Source organism: Lycorma delicatula, chromosome 1 (genome assembly GCF_047948215.1).
Source record: "Lycorma delicatula isolate Av1 chromosome 1, ASM4794821v1, whole genome shotgun sequence".
Classification (NCBI taxonomy): domain Eukaryota; kingdom Metazoa; phylum Arthropoda; class Insecta; order Hemiptera; family Fulgoridae; genus Lycorma; species Lycorma delicatula.
In genome coordinates this window covers 302,518,356-302,541,935 of record NC_134455.1, presented here as the reverse complement: position 1 = coordinate 302,541,935, position 23,580 = coordinate 302,518,356, and the positions used below count along the sequence as shown (strand labels likewise).

The window sequence follows — 23,580 nt, the reverse complement described above, 5'->3', positions numbered from 1 at the left end:
CACAAAGAGAACTACACGACAGACAGCTGACATCGTCATTCCCACATTCTGAACAGAATTGTAATAATAAATTATCTTTATGCTGATGATGTAATTTTCGTTGGTATGTTGTTTATAACACCGTTCATTGATTTGTTGACAATTTCTAACCCGTTATTGCGGAATCGACAAAACTGTTAGTTCTCGAACAACGTTGTGTCTGCGACCTTCATCAGCTGAACAGTGTCATATTATCTATGAACTTTGTATAACTTATTCTGCTTCCTCCTTTGCTTAATTATTAATTTTCTTCTAGAACATTTTTGATCATTTCTTAAAATTAACATATTAAACAACGTTTGTCCACGTTCTTGTTAAAAAAAATCCTATTTGTTGTGCCAGTTGTGTTAATTAATTGTATTTTTTAAATAATAATATTTTTTTTTTTTGCGGAGTGAGGTGGAAATGCATTTACGCACGGAGTGTCGGGCTCCCGCTAATGGTATTATCCAATCACTATCGGCAGACTACCGACTAAAACCACTCCCCTTTCTACTACGACTCGACCCGGAACCGATTAGCACATTACTTCCGGTCGAGTCCTTCTACACTAGCCTGATTAGGTGCTATTTAATTTTCAGGACTATCTAGGTCAACCGTTTTGGTCCTGAGAATGTTGCCGACGAATCGGGCTACACTTTCCCAGCTGCTCAGATTACGGAGCATCATCGCAACCATATTGTGGGGGCTCAGTGCTCCGAGATCCGCCTCTAGTGTCCCTCGCCTCGACCGGTTTACCGGTCTTCGCCTGCCCGTCGCCTCCTGTAGATCACCTGGCGCTCCCTTTCCAAAATAGCTATGGGTATGACGCCGGTGACCACCAGTACTGCAGGCTCGGAGACCGCCAATACGCGGAAGCGACTCGCTAGGCTGCGCTGCGTTGCACCTGGCGAGCCGCTTCCAGTTTCTTGCAGCTCTTAATGCCTGGGCCCACACTTCCGACCCGTATAACAGGATGGATTGCACCGTGGACATCAGCAATCGCCGTCTGCTGGCGTTCGGTCCGCCGACATTCTCCATGAGCCGGCTGAGAGCAGTTACGGCTCTCCGAAGCAGCCCAGCAAAGCTGAGTTTCCGGTCAATCATAATACCGAGGTACTTTGCGGCCGGCTTAGTCTCGACAACCTGTATCCCGACCAGCGGGGAGAGAAGGGTGTCGATACGCTTCTTTTTTAGAACCACGATCTCCTATATTTCGCGATCTCTTATTTAATTATAATTAAATAATAATTTTTTCATTTATATCTAGATACAAGCAACATTATCTAAAATTGTCTTCTCTAAAAGCAAAGATCATACCTGTTATATAACCAATCTCTTAGTGCACAGCAAAAAAGTTATAGCTTGTAGAGCTGAATATCACATGAATTTCAGTGGGCTTGGCATACTCTTATTGAACAGTATACTCGAACAAAATACGTACACCATTAAAATGAAAAAAAAAATTAAGGAGGATTTCATTTTGACAAAAATACATACTCTTTTTGTATATTTTCAAGCCTCACTCTTGACTAAATGGTCAGATATATTTAATTCTCTCTTTTATTTAACAGAACTTGTTTTGGTAGTACAGTTTTAAACTTTTTTTTACTGAAAAGTTGGTTACATTCACATTTCCATTGACTTCTAGAAGATATTTTCCATTATTATTGCTTGTTAATGATTTTCAATATCAATATGGTCTATACATATTGATATTCACAATACTTAGGTCCAAAATTCAAGAAAATGTATTGGAAAACTTAGTACAATGTTGCAATAGTACACATTTTCCATTTCAGAGAGCCTCTTTTCATGTTTTACCAATCAATTTTCCCTGCATTTATTTTCGTATTTTTATCACACTTTGGTTTCATACCTAGGTTTTCAAGCCAAGCATTTTTTTTTTATTAATTAAATGCTTTTTTTAAAGGACTAATATTTTGAATTAATAATGAAACCTAAAAGATATAAAAACATTTTTAAAAAAATATAATAAAACAACTTCAAAAAATGTAATAATGAATAAAAGGTAAAATGTTTTAATTTTTCTTAAATTTATTATTTTTGAAGTGAGGGATCAATTAAGAATGAATAGGTTGTCATTACTTTTAATTTACCTTGGATTTAGGAATAATAGAAATTATATTGAGGTTGTAAAATTTAACTTGGTCATATACCCAGGAATAATAAAATAACAATCAATAAAATTTAATTTAAAAAGATTTAAAAAAAATCATCAATGTTAAAGTATCCTATTCATTCTCTGGTAGGATTATACTTAATAAAAAACCCAAAGAAATCCTTAATTATTGCCATGAAAAAAGTAAATCTGTTTACTTTATAATTATGTAATTCTAATTTACTATATCACATTAAGTTAGAAAACTTTGAACTACAATTTATACTTCTGAGTGCAACATTCTGTGTGTACTGTAATATAAATTCAAATAGTTAGTCTTCTTTCCGCTACAGTTACGAAAATGAATGAAATAGGGAGTATCATGATAGACGAGATGAGGTTTTCATAGCAGATTATTCTTTAACATTGATTGAACTTTGTCCTTTAAAGAAATCAATGTAGGTTTCCTTTAGGAGAGACTTCAGGCTCTAACTCCTCGCATCATTTAAAATGCTTTACAATTTATGAAAGGAAAACATTTTCCAGTATTATATAGTGTCCTCGGTGTATAGAATATCTGACAAGTTTTTTGAAAAGATTGGAAGAGCTTTTATAGCCTGCAACGTCATTAACTGTCCATGTAATGGTTTTAGAATATTTCTCTTTCTCTCCCACAATCTTTCTCTTTCTGAGTGCTGCAACATACACATCAACACATACGTGTGTAATTTTAGGGGAAAAAATATCTCTACCCACATAGTTATTCATATAATCTCACACTATAAAGGCAAACAGAGTTTTCTCTAAAATATATGTGCTGCCTACTGTAATTAACTGCTAAATAGAATTAAAAATTCATTTAAAAGTTTTTTTTTTAATGTATATTTTAATAAAAGTAATAATAAATACATTTTGTCATTCTTACTGGGCTAGGAATATAAACAATATTACATTGAAATATAAAATATACTTTGTAAATTAATTTACAAAGTAATTACATTTATTTTGCAAATTACTTTTTTATAATATATTAAAATGCATGTATATGTATTTTCTTATCTTTTGTATTACATTTTAAAAATTTTAACATGAAATTCTATGTTATGTAGGGCTGTCATTACGAAAATTATATTAAAAAAAAAACTTTATAAAAAGAATTCTAATGTTTTATTTTTTTCATTTTACATTTGAGCATAACATTAGAAGCCATTTATTGTGCCATATCATAATTACTTTCAATTAAAATAAATTTTAAAAGGTAAAACAGAAAAAATCAATTAAATGTATATATGTATATATATATATATATAAAATTTATTATGTGATACATAAACCACCAAAAACAATAATTAAACAGTAAACAATTGCACAAATAAAATAAAATAAAAAATTATTAAAAATATGATAAAAATAAATACAAAAGTGCACATAAACCAAATAATCACATTTTAAAGTATTTAAAAAATAAAAATAATAGAGAGGAATGTACAAAATTAATGCAAGGAACGTAATAACATTTGTTCTGGTAAAATCAATAATAGATCATTTAAAATTGGTTTACAGAACATTACACAGCATACAAAACAAAAAAAAGAGGTACGTATAATGTAGCTGATCATTCATAAGAATTTAAACTATTACTGATTTGAAAAATAATTTTGAGATTTTGGAAGTTTGTAATATGATAAAAAATAAATATACTAGAGAAATATTACATTTATAAATATAAAATAATAAACCACCAGATCACATTCGAAGATAATGATTTAATTAAAAACATAAAAATTCAATTTAATAGTTGGCAATAATTACAATTGAACATAAGGAAAATGCTATGTTTTAAATATGAATATTACATCATCCTAAATTTATTATGAATGGCAGAATTTGCATGTATGTTCATAATAAATATCAAAATCTTTTAAAACAGAAAACAATTTTGACAAATTGTATGTAAAATGAATATGTTTTAATGTAATTATACAATTCAATACCAACTTAAGATATGGGATCCTGCAAAAATTTATTACTGGAAATTAAAATAGTAATTTTAACTTATCTAATTACTGTAATATTGATGGTTAATATTTCATACAATATTAAATTTCATTAACACAGTGTTCAATATGTTAATGAATTATTTGAATTTTCAAAAAAAAATTACATACACACACACACACACACACACAGTATATACTGTTTCTATCTTACCTAATAGATCTGATATTTCTTTTTCGCCAACTACCAACTTTAGAAAGGAAGAATGTGAGTCTCTAAATACTGAAAGTAAATGTCATAGCTGTATGTTTTAAGTGATACTTGGGTTGAAACTGTGAGAAACGTGGAAGGGTGAGCTAGATTGAAAGAAAAGTAATAACTGCTATTGTATTTGAAATATAAAAGGGACAAATAAAATTGTTTGAAAAAACTTTCACTTGTCAATGTATTATTTACAATGTAAAACATTTACTTCTGATGGATTATAATTTCATAATTTACCATGTTTAATAATAAAAAAAGGAATATATTCTAAAAATTTGTTTCTGGACAAGCTGTGATAGTGTAAGGAAATACAAGTATTATGAGTTAAGATGATTATACACCTTCTGCTGTTATGGAATCATAATGCTTCTGCTCCTTCCTCCTCTTCCTTACAATTGGTTAGCACAGTGTTTCTCAACCTGTGGGGCTTGTCTCCCTAGAGGGAGCATGATAACACTAAATGAGGATTGTAAGCATATTGAAAAAAGATATTAAAAAAAATTATTAATTTACTGAAAGGAAAGCAAAGCAAAATACATTTTGACATAATAAATAGTATAATACACATTCACACTGATACAATTCACTTATAGATGGGATTGCATCAGTACTACACAATGTATTTAATAATTAACTTTTCAATACTAATTGAAAAACAAGTTTAATAATTATTAATGATTCTCTTAGGGCTGTCTTGCAGAGTAAATTTTTTTGAAGGAAGGTTTAAATATTAGAAATAGACATTCTGAGTTCATTTTCTATATTTAGCTGAAATCTACATTTTGACTTCATAGCAGCCTCCACAGAATATCCGGTTTCACAAGATAGGATGTTGAAAATGGTAATAATATAAGAAATGCTCAAGTTTTCAGTGAGAAAATGCATCATTGATCTCTGCCCAAAATTCAAAGAGTGATTTATTATTAAATTTTCTTTTGATTTCACCACTTGTCATGAAGGCTATGAAAATTACTTCTTCACCAGTTGAGAGCTTTTTGGGAGTATTTTTAAATGGATCCCTAACCCACCTGTAACTTGCTACCTAGTTGTCAGCAAGAAAATAGTTTTTAAAATTCTTTACCACCATGGCTAAATGACTTTCAATGGTTACAAAAACAACTTTCATATGTTATTCTTCAGCCTTGTAAGTTTTAACATATTCATCTACAATTGCAAACATTTCTAGGTTTTTGCTTTAAATTTCTGCTCCACATATTTCAATTTTGTACAAAAAGCATTAATTTTATCACTCGTACTGACATATGTGTATTTACTGCTTGGAGTTGAAGATTTAAGGTATTTAATTTCCCAAATATGTTGACCAGTAGCTCAATTCCATCAGAAATAAATCATCTCAAAGCTTCTTGGCTTTCAGTCGGTTTTCTTCTTCTAGAAAAAAATCATAAACAAGTTCCAAAAATTTCCCACGTGATAACCATCTTGCCTCGCAATAAAATGGTAACGCTGAATGTACAGCATCCATGTCTTTACAAATGCAAGAAAAGAATCTTGATTTATAGGTCTCATTTTTATGTAATTTACTACGGTTACAACCACCATTAGTACAATATTCAGACCAGAGCTCATTTCTTTGGAAGCCAGCCAGAGCTTCTCTGTGGCTCATGCAACATGTCCAGACATGCTACAGAGATTTTTGTTTCACAAGTGCTTGTTTACTTTGGAATCTTCCAGACAATGAACGAGCATCATCAATGCATATTCTGATGCAATTTTTCCACTCTATGTTTGTCTCATTTGTAAAATCATTTAAGATAGGAAATAATGGGAGTGGTGTTGCTTTGAGTTCTATTACTTTGCTGAAAAGTAGTTCTTCTACTGCTGACGTACCATCTCAAAATTGAATATAGGCAATGAAATGAGCATCTTTTTTCTATCCGTTGCCTCATCAAGCTGAAATGAAAACAATTTGTCACGCAACTACTCGAAAAGCTGAGGCTGTACTTGTTCAGCTATATCACCAATTTGACAAGCAACAGTATCATTTGATAGAGGTATGGACTGCAATTGTTTGGTAAAATTATCTCCAAACATACTTTCTAGAATCTCAATTGCAGCTGGGAAAATATGCTCTTCACCAATGGGGTGATGCTTTTTACATCTGTCTGTTTTATCTGAAACTTTGTAAGAGGCAAGTAAAGCTTTTTCAGTCACAATGGTTTTTTTAAAAATGATGTTTGTTTTCAGATGATTTTAATTTTAATTCAAAGAATTTTCAGGGTTTGCTAACATACTTCCACTACGAAGCATTTCCAAATGTCATTTAAATTTATTAGGTTTCATGCTGTTTGTTGTCAAAAGTTTTGAGTAAATGACACACAGTCTTTCTTCTTCATTTAATTCAGCACTGGTAAACCCAGTATCTTGATTTTATTTTCAAAACCATGCTTGTCCGCTCTCTTGTTGATTCTTCACTATCTTCTAATGCTTGCTTACGCCCACTTAAAAATTTATGCATGATTCTGTATAAATCTACTTCCGTGAATATTTAATACTGTTAATTGCTATTAACACGCAAATTACAACATACACATTCATGATAGATTCAATACTGTTAGAAGGATTGACTTGACTGAGGGGCTGGAATTGAATGGAGTGCAGCATTTATACCCGTTTGTACTGGTAGTCATGCAGACTCTCCAGAATGTTTGAGAAAAAATCAGAACTTCTCTTGAAGCTATGAGAATGTCCAATATGGTGGATGTAAGACACAGAGCAATAGAGAGGTATCGATTCTGGTCTTGTCACTGTAGCGGTTAGTGTTGCCAAATATCAATAAATTTACTTATTTTTGGTCATTTATAAGTTTTGCAATTAAGGTTGTAGTGAAGCTTCTGCACCAAAATACTCAAATTACTTTATTATTGTATACATTATTTTTGTATGGGAGGGGGTCACTATGAAAATTATGATTGAAAATCAGGTTGTAAATACTGAAAGGTGTGAAATTCTAGGTTAACAAATAAGTCAAGGTAATGCTTATAAACCAAACAATATTTTCTTCCAGTTGTACAATTTACCAAAAGATAATGGTTCATTTTCAAATAGAATAAAATAATAACTCGTAAACAAAATGCAACTGGTGGTAATTTTGTCTTACATTTGAATTATACGATAAAATTTTATTGCTTCAATCAGTATTTGTTTTGTTAGTATGAGGATAGTATTTTTGGTGTTCAAAGACTCAATACGGTAATGATCTGAGTGCATAGTCTAATTAAAGTTAGATATAGAAAGAGTTTTGTGTGAAACCTTTGGTGTTAGAGGAAGGGGTTAGGAATCATGCTTCCATGAATCAGTTAATTTGATAGTTGAGGGTTATAAATTATGGTTGGAAGAGGCCATACAAAGGCAATAGTACATTGTGCAAATACACTGTTGGAAATCTCTGCCAAGGCATTTGCATCACTGGCATCCTGAGGGAGGCCAAAGTGATGACTATTTGAAAGATGACTAAAAGATGACCTTTAGTAAAGTCCATCAGGGCAAGGAATGGAAGAGGTCATGAGACCAGGATTGTCACAATGTGGGTGTCTTCCCCTACAGGGGTCAGGATGTAAACAAAGTAAATAATGTACATAATTTATTAAGTAAATTTATGTAATATTACATAAACTCATCGGTTTGATTAATATTTTCCCCATGGTTATTGTTTTTGATAATAAAAGTGGTTTTATTAAAAACTAAACGTTGATGATAACTGTAAAGCACTTTAATTTTAAAAATTAAGATAATTTAATGACTTATGCATTGAGCACAATTGATAGTATATGATAATAGTTATTAATTTTATTTTATGTAACAGATTTAAGAATTTTTGATAATGCTGTGAAATTTATTAGTTAAGTATAAAAAAACAATGTTTTTATTACAGACCCTAAAATAAAATACTAAAATACATTAGTACTGCAACAGGAGTTTTAAAAAAGTCAATAAATCAAATGAAACATGAGATAAAAGAAAAAGTTGTAATGCATATGTGAGTTTTCAATAGCTACACCTGAAAACTTTTAAATTTGAATTTGAACTAGATGGTTAACATTTTAAATATAGAATAAAAAATATTTCCAACAGTTGATAACTTTTATTAAGAATTAAGGACAATGATGTATTTTTTTTTTGTAATTCTAAAAACTTATTTTACTACCCTAAAAGTTAAAATTCTGTAAGTTCTATGTGTCTAGTTTTCCTATATGGAACTGAAACTTCATAGAATTACAACTTGAGAATGCAAAAATTTTACAATTCTATTTTTATGATTTTCAATGAACAATTATGAAATTATTTTGTAACTATCAATTATTTGTATATTTATTTTTATAGAACCAGACAACTATTAATTTACAACAAACATTTATAATTATAATTTAAACCTTACAGTATGAATACCATCAACAGTGATGGTAATCCAAAAATTCCATTAATAACTAAGAATGTAAAATCATTTGTAAGGTGTGAGTGGCGGGTAATCGAATGTCAAGTAAACAGCGGTAGTTTAAGCCATAACATAACCCACATGTTATTGCAAACACTTTACTACCATAGGAAATGAAGAGGAGTTCTGTTTATTTCAAAATAAAATAAGATTATCAACACCCAACACCCATCATCCATCATCACCCTCCCTATGAAAAGATATATCACTTCTAGCATCGTCTCACTTCATATTAAATGTTAATATACACTTTGAAATATTTTCTTTTGCTCACCTTGCCTATTACATCAGCTCTGTAATCATCTACATATAAATACATATGTAAAACATTAAACTGCATCTCCTCTTTTAAGGGATAATTTTTTTTTAACTATTCTTCTCTCTAAAGCCAAAGTATACGTATAAAACAGTGCTGCTGGGATTTTTTTTAATTGAATATATTTAGCAATAATAACTGGCAGATTGTGTGATAAAAGGCTGTAAAATATGAAATACCATTACATTTTTTAAAATATGGTGATCTTTGTAAAAAAAAATTTTTTTTGTGTGTAACAAACTGAACTTGTCGTCACTCTTTGAAAAATTCATCTATTTCATTGATAAGTAAAAGCCATCATGCTTTTTTCAAAGAATTACTCATAAAACAAATTCAAACAAGCATAAATTAATGAACCACATTTTAAACCTAATTGACTGTAAAATTAAATTCCAATAAAATTAAATTAAATGAATAATTACATGTAATATTAAACGTGTAAGTCTCTCAAAAATAATTTGATGACTGGGATTCAGTTAGTTGCAACATCTCAGGAATTAAGCTGAGACTGGAAAGTTGTTTCTGAAATATTATTAGGCATTTATCTATTGGAAGGGAATAAATAATAATAATAATAAAAATCATAGAAAAATAGAGATGATTTCATGAGTTAATCATAAAATCATAAATATCTCGACTAACTCTGAAGATCAAACTCCCCACCATATAATAAACAGCTTGAAACAGACCCTGGCAGCTCTATCAAAACAACTGCGATGGTACAAGGAAAGCCAGCAGAGAAGGACCCAAAACAGAATGTTTCAAGGGAATGAAAAACAATTTTACTGTTAGATCCAATCACAGATAGATAAAAATGAAGAAAAAGTGGCTAAAGAGTGGAACCAGGCAACAGGGTACCCAAGCCAATCTGAAGCAGAAGAGTTCTGGGGAAATATATGGTCCACCAGTGGTAAACATAAACAGAGTGCGTGGTGGATTAAAGGAGAAAAAGAGAAGTGGAAGTTGAAGTGTGCTTTATGTATGACTCCATCATTAGTAAACAAGAAGTCAGGTTGCACTGAGAAAGGTGCAGAATCGGAAAGCATCTGGAGTGGATAAGATCCAGAGCTTCTAGTTCAAAAGATTCACAGCGGCTCACTCGCAGTTGACCAAGATCTTCAATGGGCTGTTCCACCATCCAGCCTCAGCCTCAGTGAAAAAATCTCCAGAATGAAAGTTTTACACTCGATTCAAAGGATAATGTTATGCCTTCTTACTTGATGTATATGGACGACGTAAAAATATGTGCACAAACAAATATATGCACAAAGAAAGGATTGGATACATTATTAAAAACAATCACAGAATTCAGTCATGATGTTAAAATGTCATTTGGATTTGACAAGTGCAGAATAAGCGGAATGGTTAGAGGGAAATGGAAGTATCATGAAGGGTTTGACGTTACAACAGAAGGAAGCCACCACATAGAGGGAATGGAACAAGGCGAACTTTATAAATACCTAGGTCACCAACAGGCTACTGAAATACAGCAATCCAAGATGAAGGAAGAAATTAAAAATAAGTTCCAGAGCAGTGTAATGAAAATTCTGAACACTCAGCTCTATTCCCGCAATAACATCAAAGCACTGAATACTTATGCTGTGCCTGTGATATTTTACAGTCTGGGAAATTTAGCCTGAACCGAGTCTGAACTGGATGCGCTGAATAGAATGGTTAGGACTACTTGCACACAATTCAAGGTACACCATCTTAAAAGCTTAGTTGAGAGATTCTACCTACCGCGGAAAATAGGAGGCCGTGGGAACTTGGATATTAAAAACTTGTGCTACAGTTAGATTGGAAAGCTGAGAGATTTCTTCTTCAAGAGAGTAGAGCATAGTTGCCCACGTCAAGCTATTATGAGAGCAGATGAAGCTTTGACACCCTTAAACCTGACAAATACGCAGTACGACCCATGTATAAATATAGTTCCTGAGAATACTAGAATCGAAGCGTGAGAAAGCAAAGCGTTCCATGGATGGTTCCCAGCTAATTTGAAGAACGGAGACATAGACCAAAGAGCAAGTTATATGTGGCTGAATAGAGGCAGAGGAATGCTGGTGATTCAAGACCAGGTAATTTCCACAAGAAGCTACAGGAAACATATCTTGAAAGTTGCTGAGCTGGCTTCAGCGGGAGGTTCGTGGAAAATTTAGACTGCATAGTAAAGTCCATGACCCGTGCTAGCCCCAAAAGAATATACAAGGAGGCACAACTATATCGCAGGAGTGATTTATCAACAACTTTTGTACAATAGCGGGATAATAAATGTAATGGAGCCATACTAGGCATATAAGGCGGAACTGATAATTGAAACCGAAAATATCAAACTTTACTGGAATAGAATGCTAAGAACAGGTAGGACCATAAGTCTTAATAAGCCGGATATTGTATATATGGATAAAAAGAGGAACTTCACGCTCCTTGTAGATGTAACTGTGCCACTGGTAAACAATCTCACAAAATGAGAAGATAGAAAGATATTTACCGCACGCAGACGAGATAAAAGATATGTGGCATCAGAATGAGGTTAAAATAATACCAATAGTGATAGGTGCCATGGGGGAAATCCCTGTCAATCTCAAGAACTGCCTTACGAAACTGGATATCAATCATAATGTGATAACTCTCCTCAAGAAGATTGTGATTTTAGAAACAGTAAATATTTTGAGGCGTGTGATTAGTGGTCAACACAATTGTAAACTAGAAAACCTACCATCATAATTTCTTGCAGGACATCTGCTGAAAGGTGACTGAGCCCAGTCATTAGTTCGAATTAATGACTGTGAAAACCAACATAATAGTAACAAAAATAATAGATGTTTCAGGTGTCAACATTTTGGCCACACCGCTGCTCGGTGCGAAAGGCCACAAATATGCATGTGTTGTGAGGAAATTCATGAAGGAGAACCATGCAAGGATACTCCTTCCTGCTTGAAGTGTAAAGGACAACATCCATGAAGATCGAGGAATTATCCTGTTTACAAAAACGAGGTAGCTGAGCAGGATGTCGAAACCCTGCAGAACGTCAGCTGCATAGAGGCGAACAAGATTGTAAAAGCTCGCAAGCCTAGGTCAACTTATGTTCAGGCTGCGGCTGCAGTTCCCGCTCCAACTGCTGTTGATACAAACGAGCTTCTCGGCAAACTTGAGCCCACATTGGTAGCTATGATTGAGAGAATAATTGACAATAGAATGAAGTCTCTCACTCATAAGGAATTTATATAGCCTGTGATAAATATACAGACTCCAGATAATACATCGACTGTAACAAAAGCGGATTTTTACAGAAAAAGACAGCTGTTAAAGCAGCGGGTTCCATTGAGTCTGCACAACATTTTAAATGATGCGAAAAAATTGATTGCTTCGGAGTCTTCTAAGGATGTTTCCAAGCCTCCTCCAATTGAGGTGCTCTCCAAACGACAGAGATCACAAAAAACCACACAGGGGGTCCTGTTTTCCCCCCTGCTCGAGGCGGTGACTAGTGCGGCTCCGTTGCGAGGGGACTCCCAGGTTCCCTCCTCACAATCGGCGCCAAAACCAAGTGCCGATTCATGTCCAACGCCGTCCGCGGCTTCGATGGTTTCCGATTCGGAGTCCGGGAGCTATAAGGGTGATGACATTTTTAACGAACACGAAGCTGTTCGTAACATCGAAAAGAAGAGGAAAAAGGATGGTCGAAAGGCAAACCAAGAGATTAAATAATTTAAAAACATTAGCGAGTCGTTAATTCAATGGAACATCAATGGATGTTTGTCAAACATCCATGAGCTCCAACTCTTGGTACATGATGTAGACCCAATTTGTATATGCCTGCAAGAAACACATTTCTGACAAACATTCTAATGAACACATTTTTGCATTAATTTCAAAATGATTTTATTTTTTATGGATTTGTGAGTCCTAGGTTCTCTATTTCTTAGTAAATGTCAATTTCATTAAGTGGTTGCACATTTTGAATTAATACTGTTCACATAGAGAATTAAATTAAATGAATCTGAAAATTTAGAGTACTGTGAAGGAATTTAAAAATTTATGTATTCATTAGGCTTTCTGGTTTAATGGAAAATCTACACTAAAACTAATATAAAATCAATTTATAGCAATCATTTATGACCCAAGTTAAAAATAATAATTGTTGAATGAAAAAAAAAATGAATATTGCCCTTTTTTTAACATCTGATGAAATGTGTAGAAATTGTATAAACGTCTGTAAAAAGACATATACAAAGTTACCACCATTTAAAAATTTATTTTCACTATCCTATAAAATTAGACCGTAAACCACATTTTACATTCCTTTCGTCACTATTAATTCAGTTAAGTTTGCAAACCGGTATTAGTTAGAGTCTTCTAAAAGAACTAAAATCTTTATTGAGAGTTTAAATTTAATGTGATGGAAGAAGTAACATTATAAAAATTATGGAAGTTCTGACTGTCTACACTTAGGATTTAAAAAAAATACTACTCAGTTGTTTATTCCATAATAATTTTCTGTTGTATCAGTACTAATAAAGGACTTTTCATCTTTTTAATTGTTATTAATTAGATATTTTTGAACAAATGGTTTTTGATAAAAATTGGTCTGTTTCCTTAATATATAATCATAAATTTATGTCTATACATTATAAGTGAAATAAATAAGTAATGATAATGTCTTTAAGTAATTGAGACGTTAGTGTGATAAGAATGTAACCAAAATTACAAATATATTTATTACCTAATTCCTAAATAATAGAATATTTATAAAAAGTGAGAAATACATATTAAAACATCTGTAAATATTGTTTTTGATTGCTCTTCATGGCAAGTTACGTTCATAATCGAAGAGCATCGTACATTCATGTTTGTCCTACACAAAATAGTATTAATGCACACTGTATATTCACAATGACTGAAGGGCACATTTTTATCCTTTATTGATAATAAAATAAAACTTCAGTTACTCGTAATATAATATAATCTATAAACAATGTTCATAAATATGTAAAATGTTCCAGTCTATATGTATAACATATATATATATATATATATATATATATATATATATACGTAAAGTGATTCAAGAATTAAAGGAAATGATTATAGAGCTTGAAATAAGAAAAAACGTTCATACAAACATACGTCGAAAACGCTTTTTTATCACATTACGGCTAGCGAAAAAACCCGGATTTCAGTTCACCCGATGAAATAAGGTCATACTTGAATTTTTAAAGCGTTACGTAAAGAGTAAACTTGATGGTTACTTGAGTTTTCAACCTGAGAATTCGAATAAAACAAGTGGCAGAACTGTAACTTCCGCAGTTTTCATGATACCCAGCGTAAAACAGAAAAATTCGTAACAAAAATCACTTTTTTTTTAGGCTTGAAGTACAGTGACTTTGTTAAATGAATAATAAGTCCGTAAAGTTTATTATCAAAACTTGTACAAAATTTAATCTAAATTGATGTAATAAAGTCTACGAAAAATGAAAAAAAAAAAAAATTAAAAGCAAAACAAAACTTAACAGAAAAATAATGTGAATCTGTAAAAATTAATAACAGCTGTTTTTAGTTCAATAAATTCAACCTTAAAGTATTTTGTACAATTTTTTAATAAACTTCGTGAGAATAGTACATTTCCCATCACTCATGTTTCATCTGAACACTAACCAGTGCGTGGTTATGAAAGGGAAAACATTCTGTTTTCAGCTCTTAATGTTACAGCTCTTAAAATGAGCAAGCGAAGAATTTGTACACTATTCAACATTCCACAAAGTACAGTATGGGGGGGTCATTGTATGCTCACGGACTACTTCCTCATCATGTTTAGAATAATGAACACCTCCAGCTTGGTGGCCATGCCAGACGACTGCAATTTTCTCAGTGGGTTAACAACAACCGCCAGTTAATTTCGTTCATACTATTTTCAGATGAAGCAACTTTTTTACCTTAATGGGATAAACAAGACAAAGAATTCACATCGTTGGTCCAAAGAAAATTCGTATGCGGTAGTTGAATCAAATTTCCAGCAGCAATTTTCGGCGAACATTTGGTGTGGCATATCGACAACCAATTAATAGGTCCTTACATACTAGAACAACGTGTCACGGGGAAAAATTATCGAGAATTTGTAAACGATGAATCTCCTACAGTGCTTTACAACTTTTCATTGGCGAAACGAATTGAAATTTCCATCAACTTGATGCAGCTCTAATACATTTCACGAATGAAGGAATACAATTCTTAAATGAAAAATTTACTGGTAAATGGATTGGACGTATAAAGCCGGTAAATTGGCAACCTAGATCATTGGACCTTACTCCCTTAGATTGTTGTTTATGGGGATGGATTACATGTGAGATATATAAACAAATATTTGACACACGTGATGAATTCGATTCTCACACTGGCACTCTTACCCCAATGTTACTGACCTCATCAAGGACGCGAAGATATAGTTAGGTTGGCAATACAAACTGTTTGAAAAGTGCGGCGGTGTCAGCGGTGGAATTTTTCAATTTTTATTGTAAATTAATACAGCATAAACTATAGTGAATAATTTCTTTTAAGTAAGTTAAAGATATTTTCATTTTTCATGTGTCTAAATTTATTGTACTAACAGCTGTTTTTAATTTTCACAAATTAATATCTTTTTTGTTAAATTTAGTTCGGTTTTTTTTTTTTTAATAATAAAAGTTTTTGTCATAGACTTTATTACATCAATTTTTTCAGAATTAAATTCTCTAATAGTTTTGATTATAAAATTTACTTTATAATCTTACAATTAATTTTAATTTATTTTTTTTGTCATTTCACAAGTTATTGTACTTCAAACCTACATAAACCTGTTTTTCATTACCGAATTTTCTGTTTTACACGGATATCATGAAAACTACGGAAGATAAAGTTATGGAGCCCATTTTACTAGATTTTTCAAATCAAAAAACATAAAAGACCATCAAGTTTTACATAATTCCTTAAGAATTTTTAGTATGACATTTCACTGGGTGAACTGAAATCCAGGCGAAATTTTTCGCTAACCCTATCCAGTTTGAGCTTCAGTCACAATAATTAACCGGTACGATTCTACTTCTTGCGTCTTGACCTCCAATACGGTACTCGAAGTCTGAACATTCGTAGACCGATTTTTGTAAGAGCTTAATATAACTGTTGAAAGGAATAGATACATTTTTCTGAGGAATCTATTTTCTTTTATTTTGCTAATTAAACATTTTATTCTGTTTTATTAATATCACTGTTAGCGATATTTTGAAAAATCACTTGCAAGATTTACTTAAATTTAAGTACATGAAAAAAGTTATAATAAATATCAAAACACTTTTTCTTCTTCTACCTCCTTCACGGTTTAGGCTTGATTAGACTGTTCCTGCTTCTATCGACGTCTTGGTCTGCCTGTCATCTTCAGTCCGGCTTTTAATACCACGCAATTAACTTACGTTGAGGGATTCATAACAACAGGTGACTCGTCATCTTTTTCGATATCGTCTGATCGTTTCGTTGATTGATTGTATCTTATTGTCTTCACGAACGACCTCATTTCTAATACGATCCTCTCTCATACAACCCTTTACGCTCCGCAGGAAACTCATTTCCGCCGCTTGATTATGGGAATCATCCGATTTGCACTTGGTCCAAATTTCACTACTGTAAGTATAGCCATTGGAATATAATGGCCATTGTATTATAAAATCCAGTTTGGGTATCCTTCCTGTTCTCAGCTCTCAGAGTACGTCGTATCGATCCACAAACCGCACTAAATTTAGTGAATCTTTCATTTATATCTTGTTCATGATCGAAGGACAAGTCATATCCCAGATATTTTTAATTTCCCACCTGTTCTAGAATTTCCCTATCAAGACAATTTTGGAACGTAAGAGCCAAAAGGCCATAACTTTAGATTTCTGCTGCGAGATTTTCGTGTTAAAATCTTTACTGAGAAGATGGAGCTGATGAACCACCACTTACAGTTTATCTTCACTTTTCTGAACAATCACTGTATCATCAGTAAACGCTAAAAAAATCAAGAAAACTCCTTACCCAAGATGTACACCGGAGTCAACTCTACCTCGCCAAATATATTTGCCAATTAATTAAAAAAAAAAAATTATTGTTAGTTAATTTTTAAAATCAGGATCAGGTGTCCGGAAGATACAATAGTTTGTTAAAAATCTACTGGATTATTTTTTGATCAAAAATAAATATCCAAATCACGAATTGTTTAATTATACATTTTGTCTGGTTCGTTAAAGAAAATTAAAAAAAAAGGATTTTTGTTAAACTAAGTTTACAATATCTTATCGAAGGTAAAAATCACATTAAATAACTCCGTATAATTTTTGTAAGAAAATGAGTTTGGAAAATAATTAAAATATTGTTGTTAAATATTTCTCGGAAGAGAAGACATGATAATACGAAATGCATAGTTTATCTTTTTAAAATATAACTTTTTAACGACAGTAAACATTACTATGTGGCACAGTTATAAAAATGCATGGCCACTACCGCAATCAATATGTCACGCAATGATATTTCCGTAATACTTTCCACGAATTAGCATATATGTAGATAATTTATTTAACTAAATAACTTATTAAAGTATTTATTTATACTCTTTCATAAATACAGACAACACTCACATACACACATAGACGTTTGAAACAAATTAGTTTCTAGTTTCTGATGCGGTTATGCATGATTGTTTGTTATGTTGTCTGAGTATCAAAGGATAAATTTCCTGTCTGCAAATCTGATAATTTCCTCCTCTTTAATAAGCAGCTACATATACATATATATTTGTATAAATAATTTTAATAAACATTACTTGCATTAAAAGTGGATAAAATATATTGTAAATTGTACTTAAATTACAAATATAATACGTAATTTAAAATAAAATACTCTTTAAATATTTAACTAGTTCGCATATTATGTAAATTATATTTAAAAATGTATTGTTATCTCGATTTTTGTAAATAGCGTCTAATAAAATAAGGATTACGTATTTTTAATACTTTACATTCAAACATCCAGCTTTAATTAATATTTTTTGATCATTTATTCATACATTCACGGCTTTGTTTTATTTACACCTACTTATGGAACGTTCATGATATTTATAACAAAACATTGCGTTTGGTCTGCTGCTTAAAATATTTCACAAAATATTTGTGAAATCTTTCTCTTTTGTTATACTGGTTGTGTTTTTGTGTGTGCGCACGATCGTGTACACTACAAAACGGTGTGTAACTTTTGAGATACAAATACATTATGAAAGTGTTATCTGTGATAAAAGCTTGTACTTAAAATGGCTTCTTTCAGTCGTAAATTAACATATGTTTAACTGACACTGAATAGGGAAATACCGTAAGATAGCAGGATGACAGCTTGCTAGGGGATCCAGGAGAAGATAGCTTATATTTTAGAGCAGATGTAAGTATATACTTGTATACTCGTATTTCCGTAGTTAAGCGCTGAGAGTTTGATGAAAACTATCAGTGTTACGAGCTGTTTAACTAAAAGATCCCATCATTTTAATATTCTCTTAAAAGTAATTCACCTGGTTTTATCATTCATTAATGTAAAAGATATTTACGTTATGTTTGTTCTTTTATCATTACTGTTAAGAGAATATAGACTTAGAATTTAAAAGAATATAGGACGTAACATATCATTATAAATGGATTAAAAATAATTTTGATCACTTTTACAGGACGCCCAAGAAGAAGTATAATGTATTCAGGGTGTATGTATGTGAGTGCGTATTTGTTTCATCGTAGCAGCTCAACTGCTGAACCGATTTAGATGTATGACCCCGAAATGTAATCCTTACGTTACTGAGAGTGTCATAGACTACATAAATATACACATATATGTTAAAAAATTTGAATACAGAAACTTATACCACATAGAAATACTATATGCAATATTGTCACCTGCACGCTCTTTAATTGTCCTATATTAAAGAGCGATGCTTGTCACATGAACGCCTAACGCGTTCATTTCAAAAGCAAATTTCAAAATCCGTTTCCAGTAGTTCCCGATTTCGACCGCTAGGTGGCGAATTCTATTTTTTTTTTAGTAGTCGTGTTTTTTTAATTTTTAACAGATTTAGAACTTGTTTTCTGAACAATATAAAATAGGATTAAATTTTAAAAAAAAGATTATAAAATATTGGGTAGAATACTTTCTGACTTAGTCTTAGGCATAGTTTTTTCTTTTTTTTTTACTTTGATATTTCAATCAACAACGGATTAATGTTATGTGAAGTAAAACTTTTTCATTAAAATCATAAACTTGGAATGTAATTATAACATTCATAATCTGCTTCATTTCATATTACTATTAATTGTAACTTACCCTCACCTTTATATCAGATCAGATTTAGTCTAGTACTGTGCCTATATCTATCGCGAATCACCTTTTAAATGATCACAGACTCATTCTAAATATGATCAGTGAAATGATCATTCAAATTTAAATAAAAGTATTTTACCTCCTGAATTTAAATATCGGTACTTCAGCTCTACTTGACATATTTCATGACATGAATCGTTGATTATGCTATATACCGACTCTAAGCTGGTACCAGAGAGGCTATCCTCTCTGGTTTTATCTATATAAAATACCAAAATCACCAAAAAATCGATCTACTAATAAAATAAGCGAATTCTTAAACAAGAAGTTATTTTTGTCGGTAAGTCTTTTCTAATCACAATTCAATTGAATTTCATTTAAAAGTATATTTTAGAAAAATTGGTTTCTAATGTCCATGTTGGCAGGTCACTGCTCTATACTTTGACTTTTTGGTTTAAATTTACGGTATTACCTCAGGATAAACTGGCCTACAACTGGACTAGATCAGAAGCCAAATTCTGGCTGGTCTTACAGTATCTTGCGAGATAGATGTAATGAATCCGCTCTGTAGATGTTTCCATTACATCGATAATCGTGACTAATAGATTGAAAGATTGGGCATTTAATCTACATTCGGATTATGTTGATCAGAACATGTTTACCAAACATCCCTTGTAAAATTCTGGATTAGAAGCTTTCCACACAACCTATTAGTCACCTATTACTTCGATACTTCTCTACGCCATACAATTCTGGGAACGGTGAGGTTTCATCCTTCCCAAAAGGAAAGTCCGAGCCTAAGGTGACTTTATTATCTGGAGAAAGAGAAATTTATGAAAGTACATATGGTCAACTCAAATTCGTTCATCGGTATGTGTCCATGGTAGATAAAGATTTCCCAATTCTTTAATAAATTTTTTTGGAACTAATATAGTCTATCGTGCATGAGAAGGCGTTAAAAACTTTATTTGGGTGTCATGATTTTTCTCGTTTTTTAGTCCATTTTCGAGTACATTATCCCTTTCTCACTATCACCGTTTTACCGTACCCTTTATTTCTTCTTTTTCGATGTTATTCTGTGAATTTCTGCTAAAGAATAAGTAAATAGAAAAAAAATGTTGAATGTAAACTTTTCAGAGTTCGTTAAAATGAGCTAATGCTTGGTTTCCATTGATATTTAACATTTTTCTATTGAGAGTAACTTAATTTTTCTTATATTTTCAGTATTCCTTCCCCCAAAAAACTGGTAAATGTTTGTTTAAAAAAAATTATATTTTAATTTTTGTCATTCTGGTAATGTAAGTTAAAATTATTTTTATTTAATAAAAACTGAGAGTAAATATAAAAAACAGCTTTACATCTCATTTTAGACAGCCATTTTGAAATGTTAAAAATATATTTATAAAAAATATCTTATCTTTGAAAAACTGTTTAGAATGAAGTAATATTCGATCCACATTTCTATTTGAAAATTCTGAGAAAAGCATTCCCATTCTCCCGCAAGAACAGTACTTCCATAATTCAAATCGAATGGAATGAAAGTAATTTCCTTAGATTCTTAACACTTGATTTATTGGGAAGATATTAATTAAAAAAAAAAACCTTACAACCCTATAATTCCTTTTACTATAAATACAATACCGTTAGTATTAGTTCACTCTATAGTGTGGTTTAATAATGATCAAAGTTTACCATTTTTCTCTCTTGTATTACATAATCATGTAGTGATTAAATTTCAATTTGTTAATACCTAATTATTTCAGATCCTCTATTTTCATTCTATAATACATCTATACATTTATAGAATATTATTAAAGTCTACAGCTACATCATACACATATAATATTACTAAAAATAATAATAATACTACTTACTAGCATTATTGTCATAATTACATAAACATTGATATAATTTCTGTACTTAAAAGTATTTTTGACGCTTTTTATTGATTTTATTTTTATTTCTATTTTTTCAGGATGCCACGGAATTTGACCTCATCGGCTTTTATGAAGCCGTTCGTGGTTTTGGCGTTGCCTGGTATGTACCTATTTTATAAGTACAGCCAGTACAAGCGGCAGCAGCAGGAGCAGAATAGGCGTAAAGTCACCGAGAGAGAACTTGCCCACCTAAATCATAAGATTGTAAGTTTTAGATAAATATCATTTTTCATTTTTAATTATTTTAAACTCATATTTGTTTGATGAACTCTAGAACTAGAGTAATTGCATGAAACGAACACGAAAATCTTTAATTAAATCTGTATAATACTTTGTTTTTGTATGTTTTTCATTTATTGTAAATAATTAAAAAATATAATTTACAGTTTAGGTTTAAACAGATAATCTTCTGTAATAAAACAACTAAACGGTAAAGAATTATCGCATTGAAAATAGGAGTAGCATTTACTTTTAGTTTAGAAAAAGACAATGATCAATTATATTTAATTTTTTTATATTTATTAGAAGTTGCCATTACGAAAATTTCGTGACTGGTGACCTTTGTTTATAGCTTTGTGAATTTTATTTTTTCCTCCTCATTCATAGATGTTCTTCGACAAAATAAACTTGCTTATTATTATTATGTTACATACTACACCTTCTACAGAAATTGAAATAATTTGATTTTAGATTACCTACAGAAATGAAGGTTCACAATTAAATTAAAAAAAAAAAAGAGTAGTGTTGCCAAACACATCTATAGAAAAATTCGTTGTAACTTCAGTCTATGCTTAGAATCACAACATCTTCTGTATCTATTCAGTAAAAATTTTATTAAAAAATTTTATTTGTTTACTGACAACCTAATAGAGTATATTTATTGACTCAAATTTTTGTTCTTGGCAACAAATTTCTCCTCGTTTACAATTTTGGAATAGAAATTTTTCTTCGTTTTTGAAATCAAATTACCAATTTGGCTATATACTCTGTTTCAAGAATTTTACTACAGCATCATTCTGTTTTAGGTAAGAGATTAGAATGAAAGATTTCACCCTGATTTTCTAAACAAGAAACCTTTTTAAAATTTTGAATATTTATATGACAGTGTTTAAAAAAAATTAAATTTGTAGAATGCATTCCAGTGTCAAATCAGTTTTGTCATAAATTGATTCAATATACGATCTATGTAGATTTGGAAATATAATTTAGTAGAATTTCTCATTATTTGTTTGTCATCAGTACTGCTTAATAGTGAATTTTTAAAATGTAATAAGTAGGTTAACACCTAATTATTCAATATTCAAGTTTCAGAATTAACAACGAAAACTTAAATTAATTAACATTGTCAAAAAATATTGAAAACGGATTTGAGCCTTTTGACTTAAAATTTTCTCAAAAATATATGTGTATAAAATTAAGGTAAGGTATTACGTATTCCAGTATTCCAGCTAAGAATATTCTTAGTTTGTGCAAGGTTGTATATTTACGCCGTTTCTCTGCATTTTTTCGTTTCATAGTTCCTTTGGTTATACTGTAGTAATTTCTTTCCTAGTAATATGAGTGGAAAATATTTTAAACTATTACATGATCATGTAGTTATAGATGATTCTAAAACATTTTTATTTGTTTATCTTCAACATAACATTGTTATCGTTGATAAAATAGTTTATTTTCAACATTGGCTTGATACACAAAAATTATATAAGTCTGAATTCACCCAACTATTTAAAAAAATGTTCACTCTAAGAAGATTAGAAAAACTTAAGATATAAAAATAACATTTTTTTAAGGCTTATAAATATCCTTAGCTCACTTCAATAGTTATTTATTTATTCTATTTCTCTGCATTTTTTTGTTAATGTGTAGGGTTTTCTCGCCTTTGTGGTTTTAATTGATTTCTTTCATTTGGGCGACAATTTTTGTTTTTTTTTCTGCCTTTTATCACCTAAGCAATGTTTTGAATATAAACATAACTAAAAATTTCGTTATTAAACTATTTCAAATTAAATAAAAGAATTTAAATTATAGTTTCTAATTGTACTTTTAATTTTGACTTTTATCAGCGCCTTATTGTTTGTGAGAAGGTGTTTGTTTTTAATTTATACGATTGCTTACG

The 23,580-nt window shown here is 31.1% G+C and overlaps 1 protein-coding gene across 1 annotated transcript in view; it reads left to right on the top strand.

The window, feature by feature from the left end:
- LOC142318336 (uncharacterized) overlaps positions 1 to 23,580 on the top strand; it is a 353,802-nt gene that overhangs the window by 82,140 nt on the left and 248,082 nt on the right. Inside the window, exon 2 of the mRNA XM_075354919.1 lies at positions 21,503 to 21,668. Coding sequence (XP_075211034.1) covers positions 21,504 to 21,668 — 165 coding nt within the window. The 5' untranslated portion in view covers position 21,503. The remainder of the gene's footprint in view (positions 1 to 21,502; positions 21,669 to 23,580) is intronic.